The sequence below is a fragment of the Acomys russatus genome, chromosome 27 (assembly GCF_903995435.1).
Source record: "Acomys russatus chromosome 27, mAcoRus1.1, whole genome shotgun sequence".
Taxonomy (NCBI): Eukaryota; Metazoa; Chordata; class Mammalia; order Rodentia; family Muridae; genus Acomys; species Acomys russatus.
The window spans coordinates 7040257-7060725 of NC_067163.1; the positions used below are offsets into that span (position 1 = coordinate 7040257).

The following is a 20469-nucleotide window of genomic DNA, read 5'->3' on the forward strand; positions in this document are numbered from 1 at the left end:
GTGTGTGTGTGTGTGTGTAACACATGGGTGCCTAGTGCCCTTGGATCACTGGGACTGACACACGGATGCTTGTAACTGAACTCAGGTCCTCTGGAAGAGCAGCCAATGCTCTTAACCACTGAGCCATCTCTCCTGCCCCCAAAATTCAGCTTTTTAAAGTCAAGTCAGACTCTGTGAAGAACTTCGTTATGAAAGTCCCCCAACTCCATCACATTAGGTCTTTAAAAGTATGCAGACAGGTTCCCCAAACTGTGGATGCACGCGCGGGTACACACGCACGCACGCACGCACGCGCGCACGCACGCGCGCCAAGGTCCCAGGTGAGTCAGGAAAACCTGGCCATCCCAGCTGCCTCCGTCTGAGGAAACGTGGCTTGGCTTGGTGTGGCTTTCTTGTACACGTCTGCAGGCGCTGTGCCCTCGTGTTCCAGTTGTCCCTCATCTTTCATGATTCTCTGGACCTCCTTTCTTCACACCTGGACGATGTCACTGTTGACACCTCTTCCCTTGCAGCTCGCACTGGACACGCATTACTGGACCTGGATAAACCACTTTGTCATCTGGGGCTCGCTGCTCTTCTACATCGTCTTCTCCCTGCTTTGGGGAGGGATCATCTGGTAAGAATCCTTAAGCCCCTGTGTGGCCCTAACTGTGCCCCGCCCCCCAGCCTGTCACGGAGGACCCAAGACCTGTGCTCTGCACAGCCTGCAGCCTCCTGCACTGGTGTGCAAACTGCTGATGGAACCTGTGTCCCCGGTGTCATGGTGCGGTTTTGGAGCTCTAGCACACAAGTGGTTCATAGTGACCTGAGTGAACAGTTGACATGGTTCCGGGGACCAGAAGTCACAAAACATGGGAACAGCACGGTGTGCTCAGCACCTAGTGAGCGCTGCGCGCTGTCCTGACATGCCTTAGGCACAGGAGGTGACTCCACTCGGCCTCGTCTCCTTCTCTAGTGCTTCCACGTGGACCCAAACTCGGGGCCTCTGTCCTTCCTCATCATCTCAAAATGCCATTCACAGGGACTTGAGGTCTACTTTTCCATGTGTGTTCTTTGGGGACATTTCAACCCACAGCCCTCAGATACACTGTGAGGCAGGAGCCTATGGCCCCTTGTGCTCTGATCTTCCCAGAAACCCCAACTCCTGAAGGATGCACTTGACCCTCAGTTGAGTTAGCACCATGACCAAAGGCCCTGTGACCTGAGACCCCGGGCCAGAGAGTATTGTGAGGGGCAGCCACACAGAAGTATGGCCTGTCTACACCACTCTTCGCTTGGGTAGGTTGATCTGCACTAGTCCTGGCCAGGCTACAAGCCCAAAGCAAAGCTCTCCTCACTCGGCATCATAGCCCCTGGGGAGGAGTGACCTTGGCTCCCTAGCTGGAGCATCCTAGCCTCCTCCCTCCCTCTCTGGCACTCAACCAGGCCTTTGTGAGGGATCCTGGAGTCCTGCACAGGTAGCAAGCAGCCACAACCCAACCAGAAAGCCAGAACTGAGGTCCTGGCAGGCCCTGAGACTGCCAGGAGGGGAGGCCTGTGGGGGGAGGTGGACTAGGACCTTGGGCTGTGAGTCCAGTGACCTCTCTGTTGTGTGTGTAAGCATATAAGCAGCAGGTGCCTTCCCAGCAGCTCCCGGCGCCCTGTCTCTGAGAGGCAGCCTTCCCCACACTTGATTCTGATTGACATTTGTGTCACCCTTGGAGGTGGGGCTGTCCCTGGGCTGTCATGGTGCAGGACATGGAAGGTAGTCCCCAGGTCTTGGGTGGAGACACAGCCTGGAGCCAAGGAAGCCACCGTCAGCACACTTCCTCGGCCTCCTCAGGAAGCATGCGTTCTGAGCATTGGTGGCCTGTGGGCCTGCTGGTCAGCACTCCACCTACACTCCATGTGAATACTGCGTGAATATGTGTGAAGGTCACCCAGACACTGGGCTTCCCTTTGGGACACAGTCTAAAGTTCCTTCCTCCCTTTCTCGCTCATAAGACTCCAGGAGACAGATTGAAAGCACATGGGGCAGTGGGGGGGGTTGGGGGGAAGTTCGGAGGGGGGAGTGGCGCCTTTGGGGAGGGCTTAGGAAGCATCCTCCTGGTCTGCAGTGTCTCACCAGCGTCCTCTCTCCACCCAGGCCATTCCTCAGTTATCAGCGGATGTACTACGTGTTCATACACATGCTGTCCAGTGGGCCTGCCTGGCTGGGCATCACACTGCTGGTCATTGTCAGCCTCCTCCCTGATGTCCTCAAGAAGGTCTTGTGTAGGCAGCTGTGGCCCACGGCGACGGAGAAGACTCAGGTACGGAGGCTGCCTAGCCAGGCCAGCCACTTTCCTCTGCCTGTCTTGTGAGAGGGAAGTTACTGAGAGATCTCAAAAGGTCTGAGTATCGTAAAACTGACCAGCCCACACCTTACTCATTAATTCTGCAATGACAGGTGTCAAGTGTTTTGTTAGGTAAAATTCAAGATGAGCAGTGTTTTACTTGCTCTTTAGACCTGAACAATCATCTGAAATAAGAAAAATAAGAGAACAAAGATTAACAGAAAAAAATAAGTTATTTTCTGCAAATCCACAAAAAAGTAACTAATTATTACTTTGATCTGGGCTGGTGCCCAGTGATCTAGCACCCACTTAGCACGTACGAGACCCTGGGTCCATTCCCTAACTCTGGAAGAGGTCGGGGGAGAGATTAAGTGATGCCACTTTTAAGGGTGTTAAAGTTGAATTGGCTCAAATTTACCTTTACAAGAAGAAATGGGGAAGGGGCCCTGTGCACAGAGAAGGACAGAGCTACACAGCTCCTGCAAAGGGAGACCGCCAGTAAAGAGCCAAGGTGGCGGTGTAGGTGCCTCAGTACTTGGCTGTCTAGAGTGGAGCCAGCTGGCCGTGTTCGGGGTGGGATGTGGTGTGGCTCCACCCCAGCATTCCCACCTTCAGGTGGTGCCACCAGGTCTTCCGTGCTTCATGCCTCTCCCATAGTTGATAAGCTCCACGTTAGAACTCCTACCCCGCCTCTGTTCACTGAGGGTTGCCATGAAGGGTCCCAGGTTCGTGCCTTGCAACAAAATGATACCAAGCAGGGCTAGCTGTAGAGCTTGGGGACCCCCTCAACCCACAACATGAAAGGAAGTCCACCTGCCATTGATGCCCCCAACCCAATCTAGTCCCCCCACTTCACACACACACACACACACACACACACACACACACACACACACACACACACACACACACACACATAAAAAAAAAAAAATTGGCCCTGAGGCTGTCAGTGTCAGCTGTGCTGGTTTCCTTGGGAATGACATTGTCTACCTGGGGGGGACTGGAAAGCTGTCCAGCAGCTCTCTTCCACGCAAGCCTAAAGCCCTTGCTCTTCAGCAGTACAGCTCCAAGGCTGACCGTAGAGACCCAGCTTCCTGACAGACACAGTGGACACACACGATTGTACACACAAGATTCCTGTACCCAGGGATACAGTGAACATGGTATTCCCAACACCAGGGGCGCTGGATGTAGTGTTCTTTAGATGCCTTATGTAGAGATGCTGTGTTCATGACAACAGCCTGTGTATAAGACAGATTGAACACTCATGCTCTGTGTGGCACTGCTCACGCCCACTCCGTGTATGGGGGTATGTGCAAACACACAGTCAAGGCAATATCTTGACACTTGGGACATGGGGACACATGCTCCTGACAGCGTTGTGCATAGAGTGAGAGAGAAGCACAGCTCACAGTGGCTTCCTGGCTATAGCGTAGCTGCTGCCACAAACGCACAATGTACCCAATGCCCAGATGCTGATGGGCTGTTCAGGTGTTTGGATACATTTGAGCAAAAAGTTGGGCTCTGCAACTAGCAAGGGCACCTGCCTGCAGGACCCCTGAGATTTTCTGTGGTGGGGGTTGTGGCTTCCATTGTGGGGCTCTGCAAGAATCTTCTGGAATGGCCTGGGAAGGTAAGTGGGGAAAGGCTGACAGGAGCTTTCCCACCCCCACTGCTGTGGTGCAATCTGAAGCCTGGTAAGACACATCTTTACCGCAGACTATCCCCAGTTGCAGCGCAGGAGGCATAGAGCGAGGAGGAGCCAGGTGTGGGCGGGGTAGGGAGGAATGGGCCGGTGGGTCCTGGCCTGGCAGTGCCCAGCAGCTAGAGCAGTGGTGTTACTATGTGCCAGGATGTTTGCCTATAACCAACTTACCTCTTGTCTCTCTCTCCTGCCTCCCTTACCTCCACTGCTTTGCCTAAATAACCACTACTTGTCCAAACACTCCGCGTGCGTGGGCTCCGGACTGCGGCTTCAGGCCAGGAACAAGTGCCTTTCTGTTGAGCAGCCCACCGTCTTTATGCTTTCCCAGACCACCAGTGGTCTGAGTTTCTGACCAACAGGTGACCATCTCTGCCTTTTTGCATGTTGGGGTGATGGCCACAGGACCAGGTGGGAAGAAGTTAGTGTTGAGGCCACCCACTACACTCTCTGGTATTGCCGTTCATCCCAGTCACTTCAGCAGGTAACACGGTGATGGGACACCACCTGTGAGGAGAGCGCTAATGATAGGCTTTGTCTTCCTCCAACAGAGGCTCTCTGCAGCTCTCCGTCTCTACCATGGGGTCCAGAGCTTTCACCATTGCTTGACACAGGTGGCGCAGCCCCTAAGCACCTGACAGTCAGGCAGGTCACACACAGTCAACCCAGCTTGAGCAAGGCAACCTCAGCATGGCCCTGTTCTCCACAGCCATGGTGGTAGAGACTGAGACGTCTTCCCACATACTTACCTCTGGGGTCCCACTCTAGTGTGGGAACTGAGGAAGGCCAGGAGAGAGAGTTCTGCGCAAGACCCCCGAGAACTTTGTGAGGTGGAATCAGCTAGCGCTGGCCTCTGCCTGTCAGATCCCTGTTCTGCTTTTCAAAATAAAGACCTGTTTTTAGAAAACCCTGTGATGTGCTGCTTTTAATGGCCACTGTGGCAGCACGGAGCTCCACCCCGTCCCTCGATGGCTGCTGTGGCCAGTACCTGCTCCTCAGCCAAGAAGTCAGGAAACAGCAGCACAGTGTTGTGGTACTGTGGTTGAATTCCCTGAACCCAAATACAACACCCACATGTGCTCCATCAGTGAGCTTTCGAGGGTTAGCTGCATGGGCTCCTGCCTCCCCAGGCTTATGCCTAGGACACACCCAAAGCACAGCAAAGCAGTTACCCTAAGTATCTTAAACACCATAGTCAGCGCGAGATGGTACGCTTTGAAATAACGGCAACCAAAGTGTTTCTAACTTAGTGTCACGAGAATAAATGACGACATTCCAGCTGCTGTTTACACTCCTCAAAACATTGTGGAGGGGATTTTTAGGAAGACTAAAATGTCACAAGGACTTTGTAAAACACTACATACGCTAACTCAGGATGCAAACACTGTTCCCTGTTGATGAAGCTTCCAAAGAGTTGAGTTTCCTGAACCTGTGTAGAAGCAGACTCCAGCCGCTGGAGAGGTGGCACTGGGGTCCTGTCTCAGCCCCCAGGCATCACAGCAGACCACACACACACACAAGCACAGCAGACACACACACTGCTGCCGCAAAGCAGCAAGAGTCTACAAAGCTTTGGAGGAATAAGTGTTCCACAGGCCTCAGTGGGGTGGATTTGACTTCAGACACCTGGGCTCGCTTTCAACCTGTTCCTAATACAAAGCAAGCGTGACGGACACTGGGCACGTTATATATATATATATATATATATATATATATATATATATATATATACCAAGCTTGTATATATAACAGTGTACATGTCTTTGCACCAGTCTGTGCATCCACACACTTGCGGCAGCCTGCTGCCCGCCCCTGCACCCGCGTGGGAAACAGCACCATCCTCTGGCTACTTCTCACTGGACCCTTGCCAGCTCCACCCGCTCTTCTGCCATCCAGCCTTGTACTCCTTCAACTCTGAAAGCTCCCTCATTCCTCGGCGCTGAGGAACTGGTGAATGAGGACTGGAAAGTGCTTAAAAGCTGCGCTATGCCAGGCCAGGAGCCAGCAGCCTTGAGGACATGGCCTGTGAATGTCCTGTGTGTGCCAGGCAGGTTGTGCAGAGATCACTGCTCACAGGCCAGTGGTGCTGCACAGGAAGCAACACACAGGTGCCCTGTGGCAGGATGCTGGAGCAGGAACTTGTTAGGACTTCCAGCTGGTGGCCTCCCTGTGGTGCTGCAGCACCCCCTTTGGCCTTGCCGCTGCTTCTCTGGGTACAGACTTCTTCAAATGAAGCTGTTCAGGGCTGTCTGGTCCCCTAGAGAGGCCTTTGTGGACAGGCAGCCCCTGGAGCCAGTGCTGGCTGCCTTGACGGCATTCTGACTGATACGTGCAGACCCTGCAAGCAGAGCTCATGGCGTGCCGTGGCTGGGCATGCGGGGATGCCATAGGTCACTGCAGTTGCCAGGGCACAGGGACCGGCCTCCTCCGCCGGCCTCCATGCAGGCAGCAGCTCAGTGTCTCTCCTCGCCTTGCAGCAGAGCACGCGACTCAAAGCATTGGCCGACGCCACTTCGAACAGCGACAGGCCCCTGCTGAAGGACTTCTTACCGCAGCCAAGACATGTCTAGCCCAACGCTAGGTAACGGTATGGCTGCCTACTGGGCGCTAGGCCGGTGTGCTGTGACTCTCGGACTGTGTGTTCTTCCTCCAAAGTTTTGCTGTGTTGTTGTTTTTTTTTTTTTTTTAATGAGTGATTTGTTCTGAAAACAAACTATACCGTTTTTACACATACACAGTCACACACACACACACACACACACACACACACACAGGTAAGTAGCACAACTGAGTGAGCCAAGCGCATAGGGGAAATGTTATAACATGTGTGTATACATACAAATGGCATGTGATCAGTGTGCAGTGCCCAGTGTTGCCTGACAAGCTGGCCCCTGTCCCCGTGATGGACACAGCTCCACTTTGAAGCTACTCGAGATAATCCTGTCGAAGTAAAGTCTCATGAGCCCAGCTGGTGTCCAGTTGAAACCATTAGCTGAGCACACGACTGTACCTGGACAGCCTTTGGGGCTCTGAGACCCCACAGTATCTGATCCAGTCTCACGGGGGTAGGGAGTGGGAGATGGAGGAACAAGGTCTCCCAGGAGAACAGGTCTACGCTGTGCAGCCTCCCGCCCCTCCCTCCTGGCCGCCAGCTGCTGTTTGTGGTGGTGTGCTCTTTGATAAAAGGCAGCAGGAGCCTCTTCCGCGCGCGCGGTAACTGTAGCCTGAGGGTGCGATAGCCCGAGGGCGCGATAGCCTGCTGTGGTTAGCATGGCACTGACCCCAGTCCCTGTCGGGCTAGGACACACTGACCTGCACAGGTGAGCCCTGCCTTCTTCCCCGGGGTAATAGCACCCTCGTTGAAGGATGTCTGGGACCTATGAGTGATCAAAATACACACCAATGGTGACAGAAAAGAAGCTCAGTGTGCGCAACACTCCTCCCCGCTCCCATGTTGTCACCTTTGTGGGAGGGCCCCTCTGTTGGCACTAAATCAGGGGTTGTCCATTCCCAGACCCGTAGATGGCATTGCCTCTGGGCTCAGTTCCTGTGGGGTGGGCCCACTTACCTGTCCCCTGAGGTGATACAGTGGGTGAGGTAGGCTGGCCAAGCGACAGGTACACTGGGGGGTTCGGGGTCCCTCAGAGAGGTTCTGTGACTGATGACGGCCTTCTGTTCTTTTGGCAGAGCATACAACTCCGGGACAGCGTTTCAGAATTCACCCCCCTGGCCTCTTTGCAGAGCTGGGGTGCTCAGGGCACCAGACCCTTGGCTGCCCAGTGCAGCTCCCACTCTGGGAGAGTATTGTGCTCAAGGTGGGAGAGCTAAGAGCACACTGTGCTCCCTCCCCACCCAGGCCTTTCCCACAACACGAGGTATGGGTGCGGTAGGCCCAGCCTGGAGACACCCACTTGATGGACAGACAGCCCCTCTGCCCCAGCCTCTGAGAGCTGTGTTCTTGGGTGCTGTGTATGCCTGCACCTGTCCCACTCTCTATCCTCAAGGAGGTGAGGGTGGATCCCAGGTCGCCCGCTCAGGCACAGCGCACTGCAGTCTGGACCGTGCATGAGAGGCATCGTTGTCCTAGGCCTGGTGACCACACATCCAGTTGGGCTACAGAAAAGGACATTATGCTTGGCCTCATCGTAAGTGTTGCAGCTACGAAGCTGGGCTCGCCAGGCCTGAGTATCTACCCTTCTGCTGTTGTCACCCTCTGCTGTCACTTGAGGAGAAGATCCTGTCCCTTTGTCTACAGCCTTCTGCATAGCACATAGGCTCAGCTCATGTTGTATCCTCATGTCCCTGACCATGTGTTTCCTGTGTAAACCATCCACACTTCCTGCTAGGGAAGCCGCCATATCAGACACTAGGTGGTGTGTGTGTCCTGGACCTGTGGCCTTGCTGTCCTCAGTGTTCACTGTCTCCTCGCAACGCCCTTGCCCTAGATCATGTATGAGTCTGTTTGCTGAGATGCTGAACCTGCCCATCAGAGCTTTTGAAGGTGTCGGTTTCCCCTTCCTGTCACCGGCTGCCTGTGGAAGATGACATCTATGTATGTGAATAACCACACTGTTAGCTAAGTCTCTCAGGAGTGAAGTGATGTCCACCCCATCCCAGGATGATGTCAGGTTACCTTATTAGAAAACATTTGTTCCAGAAGTGGTGGGAAAGGTGGAGGTTTGGGGCACCCAGGCAGGTATCTCTCTCACCCAGAGGTGAGTCCTACAGCCTAAGCTCTCTGGGACTGATGTGGACTCACCCGTTCTGGACTGCTGCTCAGCCTGCCTCCCGTTGGTGCCACACAAATTCCATCCAGGGCTTTACTTGGAGTGGACAGGCCGTCAGAAGCAGAAGGCCGCTGTACTGTGACTCCCTGATGCTTCCCACAGTGGCTTTTCTGCTTCTAGCGACAGCTGTCACAGGCCTAACTTAGAGAAGATGTGCCAGTGAGGTACAGCCTTTCAGAAAGTGCCAGCCAGCACCTGGGAGAAAGCCATCCTGGTCCCTGTGGAGTCACGTGGTGGGCCTGGAGCCATGCAGTTGAGAGCCTATATATCCTGGGAAGCACAAGTGTGTAACATGATTACACAGGTTTTCCCTATAAACAGTGCACTTGAACTGGGGGACCAGTCAACAGTCGGAGCAGTTACTGGGCCTGGCAGTTGAGGGAGGTTGGGTGAACACAAACACCACACCAAAGATAGGGGGGACTGCTGCCAGAGCACCTGCAGCTCTGCTGAGCGCTGTCCGTGCCTCCACACACCCTCATGCCCATTCACCCACCTGCGTCGCCATGTGTCAGCCCAAGGTTGGAGCCCCATCCACAGTAGCCCTTAAATAGTGGTGTGTGCATTTTTACAGCCCTTTTTAAGAACCCAGTATGGGTACAAATACAATACCTATGGGGAGGGGCAGATTCTCTGTTTAGTTAACAAATTATTTGTAATGTATTTTTTTAGGGATCTTAAAATTGCCTTTACACTGAAGTATTTTCATAGCTGTTTCTATATCTCACTCATTTGTTGACGTACCTTCTGGCTTTTAAGTATGTTTTTAGAGCTTTCACTTTTTAAGTTTGAGAATTTTGGCCACTTTAAATGCTGGCGAGCATTTCAGCCGAAATGTGTCAGTATCTGTCAGCGAGCGTTGATTCTCCCTCGTGCCTCTTTGTTTCTTGGTGTTTCCGGAGACTGACCAGCTGAAGGGCGTGCTGAAGACAAAAATCATGTTCTCTGCTTGTTTTGTGGCAGTCCTTTGTACTTTCATGGTTTCTATTTTGTTTTTGTTTTTTATTTCCATCCTTCAGCCTTAAATACAGAATATTCTTCCTGCAGGCTGTGCGTTCTGCAACCCTTTCTGGGTGTGGAGACATTCTTTTGCACATGCCCTCCCCCCACCCCCCAGGCGAAGTTTACATAGGAATGCCCCAGGCTTTATGCACACTCCAGTGTCTTCAAAAATTATGCTTAAGGAAATTAGCAAATGAAGTTGCTTAAGAATTTGAAATAGACAAGGGCACAGTGAAATGCAGAGACAGAGACAGGATGGGAGTGCAGATCTTCCACCTCGCCTCACAGCAGCTGCGCCCCCATTCCTTAAAGCAGGTAGCTTCAACTCTAATGAGTTTCTTCTTAATTGCATTGCACATGTGAACATCTGTGACTTACTACATTGGCCAGAAGTCATGGCTGTCCCCTGCAAGCACTTCATCTCACGTATGTTCTAGGAGACCTGGCTGCACACTTGTTCTTTTACTTTCTCCTCCACACACACTCATGGCCATGTACAAGCATGTAGAAATGTGTACACAGATGTGCACACACAAACATACATGTGCATTCTCCTCCCAGCCCATGTACCAGACTCCTTTCTGACAGTCCTGTGCAGAGATGTTGCCCTCTGGGATGCCAGGCTTGCGCGCGCGCGCGCACACACACACACACACACACACACACACACACACACACACACACACACACACACACAAGGCTTACATCTAGTCTGCTTGGGTGACATTGCAGTGCTGGACTGAGCTCTCCCCTCCTCAAGACCTCCCCCTGCTCCCTCAGTCCAGCAAGCAGGATTAAGGCTAGCCAAAGCTGCATGCCATCCTGAGTGCAGGTGCCCGCCCGCTGCCACATACTAGCTAGGAAAGCATTCTTCCCAAATGCCAGTGATCCATTCCTGAGTATGCACAGACCAAAGGCCCCACCCAGGGAGTTCCTGGACGGGAGGAGGCTCTGAAGGCTGAGGTAGCAAGAGAGGAAAGCTCAGCCCAGGCTGGAATAGGGTGCTGAGCACATTTCCCAGGATCGGCTGCCAAGTGTCTTGAGTATGCCATCATGGTCACCCCAGTCACTGAGCATCACCCAGGTGTCCAGTGGCCCAGAGGAAGCCCCAGTGGGGCCACTGAACCCCCATGTTCAAGGCATATCTATCTGCACTGACTGGTACTGGACTCACCCATCCACGTTTATTTCATCTTAATGTACTTTATCGGCAATGCCATTGGACAGCAAGCCCTTGTGTTCCACATCTCTTCTGGAAGTTGCCCATTTATAGCTGTAAAAACAGGAAAACGTCACTGGGCGAATGCAATCCTTTAAAAGCCAGAAGGCGGGTGAATGGGAGATGGTTCTGATGCTGTGTCTAAACGAAGCTTTAATGAAGATGTGTGTGTTGGAAGTATTATGAAGAGTGTGATTCTAATTTTGCAGAAAAATGTCTATCGATTTATATAGCTTTATTTTTACCTTATCAAGAGATACAGAATTTTAATATGCATATATTGTCTGACTTAAAATCATGTGTGTCTGCATTGCCACTTAAAATGTCCACTACTATGTAATGTGTGAGTAAGAGAGAATCAACGATGCGCCTTCCGTGAATGATTATCTGTAGCTGTCACCATCCTCAGTACTGGGGTTTATTTAAAGTATCCAATATAGTAAGTACATTAAACATGTCATTCTCCCAACACTAATGTTTAACTGAGAGCCCAGTAACTTGCTTTGAAAAATTAAATTGTGAATTAAACCGGATCAAGCATCTGAGGCTTATTTTGCATGCTTCCGGCTTTGCCTCCAACTTCTGTAGGCAATCCTGATACAACTGGGCTTTTGGACAGGAGACTTCTGCTCACGCCCAACAACCGAAAAGGTGCACCTCTGTCTCCTCACAAACGCGTGGCATTACATAAGTTGCACACGCACTTTCTGCAAACATGGTTAAAACTCTAGGCACACGCGTGTGTTGGACTCACATTGCGTGGGTGCTGAGGGAACTAGAATCTCTTAGCTTCAGTGCAGGAGGCAGGGTTGTGCTGTGGTAGGTACCACACCTCACTTCTATCCCTGAGCATCTGCGGGGGGGGGGTCCTCTGAAGCCTAAATGTAAAGCCACTGAGACAGCCCTGATTCAAGGCCTGACAGTCCTGTCCACCCAGAACAAGAGCCTTAGCATGAGTCCCCAGCATCATAGAGCTTCCTCATACAGGACTCTCTAATCTGTGCCTCATCTCTGGGACACCTCCCCTCTCCTTTATCTTCTGCCAGACTTGGGGCTCAGCAGCCCCAACGTCACTATCCACTATCGGGCAGACTCAGTCATGGCAGATTCTGGCTGCTGCTATGTGACGAGCCTCAAGAAGGCCCTTGAGTCTAGGCTCTTCACTGCCTGCCTGCTCCTGGCCCTAGCACCCTCTGCCGCTGGATGTCCCAGATGCTGACACCTCAGACATGGAACATACAGCTGTTGGGCTCCTCTGCTGGGCACCTGGGTCCTAGCTCACACCTGAGTCTTCGGAGTAGATCCCCTAGAGGCCAGGAGGGGCCACGGAATCCAAAGCCACTTTATTCACTTGAGTGGTTTCCAGTAAGAGTGACCTTCAGGCTTTGGTATGTGTTGATGGTCAGTTCCTGCTGAACTCTTGGCTCCTGGCTGGCTTAGGGCTTTATTGCTGTGAAGAGACACATGGCCCAGGCAACTCTGATAAAGAAAAACATTTCATTGGGGCTGGCTTTCAGTTTCAGAGGTTTAGTCCGTTATTGCCATGGTGGGAGGCATAGCAGCGGGCAGGCACACATGGTGCTGGAGAAGGAGCTGAGAGTTCTGTATCTTGATGTGCAGGCAGCAGGAGACTCTTCCACACTGGGCAGAGCTTGAGAATAGGAGACCTCAAAGCCCACCCCCTACAGTCACCTCCTAATAGAGCCCCTCCCAGTGGGCGAAGCATTGAAACAGGAATCTGTGGGGACTATTACCTGATCAGACCACCATAAGGTTCCCATTGCCTGTGCAGTTTACAAGCCTAGGCTTGTATGACTCTCCCTTTGTAGCAGCTTGGCCAGACCTGTGTGTCTGTGGACCAGAGGGAGGACCCTGAGATGTTTTGCAGAGCTGAATGCCCAAAGCCCAAATATGCACTCACTTCCCTGCCTGGTAAAGTGAGACTAGCTTACTGATTGCCTACCCTGGGGACAGGACAAGGGTGGGTCCCTCTAGGTTCTCCTGCCAGAAGTTGTGTGACGAAGAACTCTTGGTGCTGTCCCCAACCTCCAGACGTGGGACCTGAGCAGGCATCGCTAACTTTGGACCCCTTGTTTCAGGCTAACTGATACAAGCCACCGGATGGTAACTGTGAGCCTTGCCCTCACTGGGTAACAAGCTGAAGAGGGACATAGGAGTCACAGGAGCCTGGGCCAGTGTCCCGCCTCTGCTCTGCCCAGCTCTCCTGACCACAGGGGCCTTGGCTTCCTTACCGTGACACATCAGAACATGCTACATCGTTGCACTTGGCTCTCACACCTAGAGCTGAGTAGTAAATAGAGAAATACAAAGGGGGGAGGAGTAGATGGGAATTCCAAGGGGCCAAGGCAGAGACCAAGGCCAGGTATCCTATGTGTCCACTGTGGCTTCTCTGACCCCTGATATAGCCTGGATAAAGGTTCTTTGGGGGGGCCCGGAGTGTGTCAAACTCTGGGACCCCTTTAGGGTTATCCATTCTCTTTCATAAAGCCCTTGGCTGGAGAGTATTCTTCTGCTCACAACTTGTATGTGGCACAAACACACTCTTAGGAGGCGCTTGTGGGGAAGCCTCCCTGCGGTGGCCCTACCACCCCCCCACCCCCACCCCCCACCCCGCTCACTGCATTCCAGGGCTGCTGAACCTAGGCCCCAGTCCTACCTTCGCATCAGATGCCTTCACACCTTAAAGCTGTACCTAGTGAACTGGACATGGCGGCACACACCTTTAGGCAGGGGTGTGTGTGTATGGGGGCGGAGGTGGTGGTGGTGGATCTCTGTGAATTCAAAGGCTGCCTGGTCTACATAGCAAATACCAGACCAGACAGCCCTGGCCAGGCCTGCTGGGAACCGCCAGGCCAAACCAGAACACCAGACTTTCTTTGGAGAGCTTTCCACTTTGAGAAGGAACAACCGTGGGGGTGAGAGTTTATAAAAAGGAAACCAAACAAAGGTATACTGAGGTAATCACAAGCCTCCCCATCTGCGTGCTGTGGCATCCCCAAGGCCGGCATCCTGCCTCCCATAGCTGCTCCTGCTCTTTGCACAGAGCCATGCTGCAGAGTTGTCCTAAACCACGGGAGTTGTCGGGCCTACCCTGAGATTGCTGTACCTGCTGTATGCCCCAAGGGAAAAGCCAGGGGCTCGTCAGTGAATGCCACAGCAAGCCTCCTGGGACTTCCTTTGCTCAGAGTCATCAGACTACCAGCTGACCCCAATGGCTACAGTCTGCTACATTAACTGAGCTTGCCCATTGTGTGTGGCTCTGGCGCTCTCTCTCTCTCTCTCTCTCTCTCTCTCTCTCTCTCTCTCTCTCTCTCTCTCTCTCTCTCTCTCCCTCTCCCTTTCCCTCTCCCCCTCCCTCCCTCCCTCCCCGTCTGTCTTACACACACTCTTACACACACACACACACACACACACACACACACTTCTATAAGGATCCCTGAACTGACTTGACATCCTGAGCTTCCAGCTACTCCTTCCTTTGTGATGCTAATTTCCTGCATCTTGCTAGGGGCTCCTGGGGCTCTTGAAGCTGCCAGGCACAAAAGGCTTACCCAGCTAACAAGCCTGACACCAGCAGGGCGCTGCTGGGACGTGTAATGGGATGGATGGGCTTTGTCCTCTGCTGCACCAATTCCCTTGCTTTGCCTCTCTAGAGACTCAACCTGACATTTTCTGGATGACCAGAAGCTTACTCTCAGCCATCCTCCCAAAGCAGAACACTCTCCAAAGAAGGGTGGTGCTCTGTGATCAGGTTTGGCTTTGCTGCCAGTGGGTCTGGCCAGGCCTGTGCCGCTCACACTTAGGCAGTTGAAAGACAGTTTTCTGGTTGTCAAGAGGTGCTTGCATGGTGGCAGGGCACATTTCATAGTGATGTCGATAGTCCTAGGATGGGAGCCTGACACTTGTCCAACACCCACCTGTATGGGGTTATGGCTGTGGCACTGGCCACTCTTGGTTAGGCACCAGTGAGAATAGTTGTTTGTGAGTCCAACCATAACTCTATGCATGAGAACTGTGCCTTTTGCACTTTTGTTTGTTGTTTTGTTTTGGAGACAGGGTTTCTCTGTGTAGCCTTGGCTGTCCTGGACTCACTTTGTAGACCAGGCCAGCCTCGAACTCACAGCAATCCTGCCTCTGCCTCCCGAGTGGAATTAAAGGAGTGTGCCACCACACCCAGCCCTTTTGCACTTTTATTACTCCATTGAATGATTTTTTAAATACAGCTGTGTAGAGAGGATCTTTGACGTCATAGTGGGAAACGAGAACTTGACCTTTTTTTAAAAGTTAAAGAACCTTATGGGAGACTGTTAGATGGCTCAGTGGGAGAGAGAGAGAGAGGGGGGGGAGGAGAGAGAGAGAGAGAGAGCTCACTTCATGCAGGTCCAATCTGACCTTTTTTGGGTATGGAAGGCTTCAGGAAGGAAGCCCCAGTCTGCCTCTCAGCAGCTCCTGACAGTACAGGGCAATGCCTCCTCCTCCCTGGCTAACTGAAGAAAACCGCCATTAGAGGACTGGAGAGGTTAGGAGCACTGCTTGCTCTTCCAGAGGACCCAGGTTCAGTTCCCAGCGCCTACATGGCAGCTCACAACTATCCGTAACTTTAGTTCCACGGGCTCGTATATGTTCCTCTGGCCTCTCTGGACACTAGGCAGGCACTCAAGGTGCCCAAGACATGTATGCAGGCAAAACATCCAAACACATGAAATAGTTTAAAGGAAAAATCTTTAAAATAATCTAAATATAAGAAATTTTAAAAATCAAGCAAAAGATTCCAAGGGTTCTCTTTACAGACCTTGCCCAGCTGTGACCCCGCCCCCAGCCTCCTTCCCTGCTCACCCCAGGGCTTCTGTCTGTTCCCAAGTCCCTTCTCCACCCTCCCAGGACAAACTCCTGCATTGAATCCTGGGCTGGGCAAGTGCCAGGTTCTGGATGGGGCAGAATGCTGAAACTGCCCCCAGGAGCACCCAGCCCAGGAATAACCCACACGCACAGGAGGAGGATCCATCAGTGGTCCCTCCAATCCCGGCTGAGTATCCATCTAGTCTACCCGGCTCAGCTCAGAGCCATTGTCACCCTCAAGTGGGTCCAGCCACAATTTCCCACCCCTGTTTGGTTTGCTTACCTCTTCTGGGGGTATTGCCTATTCAAGAGACTCCCCAATTCTACCCACCCAGTCGAGGCGCTTTTACTCTCTGTACTAAAAGTTTACGTCTAGTAGTACCTTTGTGACGCTGAGTGAATACCTGCCCTGAGTGCGGCAGGTACAGGAGTAAACAGTGGGCTCCTTGAGTGTTTTCTGACAGGCCCGTGTTCCGCTCTATGACACACAGAAAGCAGGGCGCTGCACATGAATACTGGGGGATGGGACGACTAACCCGTCTTCTTGCCTTGGGACCAGAAATGTTTGGTTGACAGCTTGCGTCTCTGTGGCGTCCTGAATGCCCCTGTGTTTAGGTGCACCTTCTGGCAATCTGCTGTTTACAGTGGCCTTTGGAATTTGTCTGCAGATAATCTTCGCAATCAACAGTGATTGGTACGGGCTCTTCCACCCTCAGGCCAGAAAGGCTTGTGGGACGCGTTTGAAGCCAAAGGGTTCTCACCTGCTTCAGTTCCTCCACCCGGAAGCTGCAGAGAAGGGTCTAGGGAGAACTGGCAAACCTAGCTGAGCCACCTGGGACGTCGGAGTGCACACAACTTCCTTACAGTCCAACTTAGAGGCTAGGTGGGAAGCCCAGGGCAGATCCTGAGACACGGGGAGCTGGGGCACAGGTGCGCCTTAGTTAGTGCAGGCTGGGCTGAGCTGAGCTCGGGAGACCCCAGGACAGAGCGACTCGGGAGATGCACGCACCGCCCTTCTTCCAGATCCGCCCCTAGCCCGCCCTTCTTCACTCCTGCAACCCCGCCCTTGCCCCACCTCCTCCCTAGGACCCCACTCTTGCCCCCTCCCCCTGAGTCCCCGCCCATATTCCCGCCTCCTCCCTTGAGATCCCTTTCCCACTGTCCCGCGGCAACGGTCGCTCCAGTCCTCCGCGCCTCCGCCCCTCCCCCACCCTCGCTGCGGCTCCCGCTTTCCCTTCCTCCCTCCCTCACCGCCTCAGTGGCCCCAGACCGACCGGCGGGCGGAGTCTGGGAGCGTGGCACCTGCTAACAAGTGAGCTTGCCGGACGCGGAGAAGACAATCCCCAGCACAGACAGGTGTGCGCGGGGTAGGGGCGACGGGGGACAGAGGAGAGAGGAGGGGTGAGATACCGAGAGAGGAGGAGGAGGAGGGGGGTTACGGGAATGAGGGTTGGGGTGGCATAAGAAGGGAGTGGGCACCAGTTAGCCGCTGTCTGGATCCCTTTGCTTTGCTACGGGACTGGGTCTCCCCCTACATTCCACCTCCTCCCGGCTGGAACTCCAGCTCAGAGCAGGGGTCTCCCTAAGTGTCCTCACTGTTAAGAGTGAGGTTCTGCTCACGCCCCAGAATCACGTGGTGGAGGGAATCCCCTCTCACACCAAGCAAGGTGTCACCTGCAGGAGGCGGGGCTCGTGCTTCCCCAGGGCGCGTCTCAGAACCACCCTTCAAGCTCTCTCCAGCTCCTTCCAACCTAGTGATTGGGCCAGTGTTCCCGACAGGTGCGGCGGAAGGCTGGGAGGCTTGAACCAGCACCACCTGGTTCTCTGGCTGATCTCTGGCCCAGGCTGCTTTGTTGTTGATGATTTTTTTTTTTTTTTAACCAAAAGAAGCTTAGCCTGCAGGTTAAAAATAATACTCTCCCTTTCTCTGCTAACTCCAAAGTCTCCTACTAGGAGTTACTTTTTAATCAGGTCCCTGGCAATTGCCACCTGGCTTTTTTGAAAGCCTCCTGGTCATGGCCAGTCCTGCCCCTCACCCCCAAACAGCTGCCGAGAGAGCCATGGGCGGGTGAGGGTTAAGATGCCCAGCTGCCCAAAGGATGTGCCATGAGGCCGTGGGAGGCCCCAGGATGTGTGGCCCTGGCAGCGGGTCACCACCAAAATAAAGTGCCACCCTTTCTCCTAGGCTGCTGGGAGTGGGGTGCGTGCTCCTATCTTCCAATAAGCCAGAGACCACTTGGCCAGGTAGGAGCGAGGTACTTAGCTGGAGGAGGAGCCCCTGGGTCTTGGGGAGGTCTTGTAATGTACTGACCCCTATCTGTCCCAAAGCTGGTCTCAAGACCTGAGCTTGCCAGCTTGCCGAGGAAGGCTCTGCAGTTCTGCCACAGCCCTGATCAGCTGCAGCAGGAGGGACCGTCACTTTGTTCTTAAGCTTTCTGGCCTCCAGAGCCCTGCAGGCTAAGGCAAGGTTCTGTTTCAGCTTGTCACCTTGTCCTACATGCAGTGACCCGGGCAGAGGCTTGAGAACTGGTCACTCAACACTCTCAAGTCTAGTGTGATCAAGAGCCAGTACCCCGTCAGGGAGATGGCAGAAGTGTGCCCCAGCTACCTTGCCAAATCCTATAGACACAGAGACTTGGATGAAAGACTTGCAGAGAGTGAAGGGTGTGAGGGGAGAAGAATGGCCGTGGAAGGCGCCCACAGGCCCGAGCACATTGCCAGGGCTGAGGACCCCGTTTCTGCGTGACTGTTCAGAGCTCTCTGGTTGTCACTCCTCTGCAGAGACGCCCTAAGTTCCTTTGGTGGGGAGGCCCTGAAGGGGGCAGACTGTTCCTTCCCCCACACTGCCAAGGCCTTCTGTGGATGTGCCCTACGCGTAGGTCCTAGGTCATCTCCGTTTGGGGGTCCCCCAAGTGCAGACATTTGTCTTACAAAGCCTGTTGTCTTAGTCACCTCTGTACAGAGGTCGTTTCTGTGAAGGTTACTTCATTTCATTTCTGCAAAAGGTGACAAAATATGAAACCAAGAGAGGATCCTCGAGTAAAGAATAGAACAGGTGACCTGGCTGTGCCAGCTGAGGCTCCAGAGATGCAGCTGTCACCAGTATGTGGGTGACAATGACAGGAATACCATAACCTATGTGCGCCCAGCTGTTTCTGTGCCAGTCCCTGGAAGAAAGTGACCAGGACAGCACACCTGGTCTCTCATGGTCCTCTCAGTGTGGGACTAGGGACAGCTGAGTCTCTGTCTCTGATGAGCAGGTCCTCGTCTGCCCCGCATGTTATGGAAGTAACAGCAGCTTCCCTCTGAAGGGCCAGACATTTAGGTACAGAAGTAGCTGCTGCTAGTTTCCCCTTGGAAAGAGCCCTAGAACGTAGGCACATGGAGTTGGAGCTTTTGGGGGGGGCACTACACCTGTGAGAAAGTCCCTTAGAGCGCTGCCGCCTGCATAGAGTGTCCGCTCTGGGTCACTGCTGAGAACCAGGGGCCCTTTGTGGTCATGCCATGGCTTCAGGATGCCACAGGCCAGGGAAGATGCAGTGATGCCCCCCTGGCCCCGTAGAATGGAATGTTCAGAACTTTGGGGCCTTGATTAGTCAGTGAACACACCATGACTAGATGCTGAGAGACCCTCGGACACCCAAGAGGGCCAGTCACCTTGAACCAAGCACAGAGAGTTATGTGGCTCAGTCATGAACCGCAGCCACCACAGTCAGCTCTGTGGAGTCACAGGAAACATCCCTCATCCCCCCACCCCCCGCCTCCCCGGGAATGTTCAGGGTTACTTTGGAGCCCTAAAGGGCAGATGCTAAGAAAGTGCCGGCCACAGAACGCCTACATTTCAGCTGGGGAAGCTCTAGGCCTCTGACTGACAACGTGCAAAACCACCAAAATTCCCAAAATGGAATAAGAGCAAAACCAAAACAGATCTGCCAGGGAAGTAACAGTGGACAGGAGAACAGTGGCTACGCCCCTTCACATAGTTTCTCTGTCTGTCACAAGACAAAACCAGCTTGGGAGAAGCTCTTCGTGCAGGGGAGTGTGAGGTGGGAGATGTGGGAGGCATCAATGATCCTGAGTGGTGGGCTGGAACCAGAGGCACTCATGTGAGGACTGCCTCTGCACTCCCACCTGCACTTGCTTCCGCTCTGTGTGGGCAGCCGGTGGAGAGACTATCGCGGTGACTTATTCTCCAGGGTGTTGCCTCCTTTACCTGTGCTGGCGCTGAGTCCTGTCTGGTGCTGCGTTCTGTGCCAGCTGCCAGAAGGCAGGAATTGCCCTGGCAAAGACAACAGTAGGTGTATAATAAACACTGGCCAACAGACCAGTGAGCTGGGGGTGGGGCTTTGCTTTGGTTCTTCACTGTGTTTTAGCCAAGTTCCAGCCACCTGGTGTATTTTCATAACTGTGGACAAGCCTTGCCCTTGCGTGTATGACACCTATTGAGGCTCCAGGGTGCGTGAGACCTCTCATAATAAACATGGAATACCCGCAAGCTGGCAGGCACCTGTCTAGTGCCTGGGGTTCTGCCAACCTTGGGATTGTAAAAATTAGTCCAAACGGATGCAGTCTTCAAGAGTGAGC

General features: G+C 53.3%; 1 protein-coding gene across 1 annotated transcript in view; it reads left to right on the top strand.

Annotated features, from left to right (window-relative positions):
* The window catches only part of Atp11a (ATPase phospholipid transporting 11A), a 106333-nt gene extending 98480 nt beyond the window's left edge, over positions 1-7853 (top strand). Inside the window, exons 27-30 of the mRNA XM_051169908.1 lie at positions 513-616; positions 2126-2291; positions 6495-6598; positions 7705-7853. Coding sequence (XP_051025865.1) covers positions 513-616; positions 2126-2291; positions 6495-6587 — 363 coding nt within the window. The 3' untranslated portion in view covers positions 6588-6598; positions 7705-7853. The remainder of the gene's footprint in view (positions 1-512; positions 617-2125; positions 2292-6494; positions 6599-7704) is intronic.
* The last annotated feature ends 12616 nt before the right edge of the window (positions 7854-20469 follow it).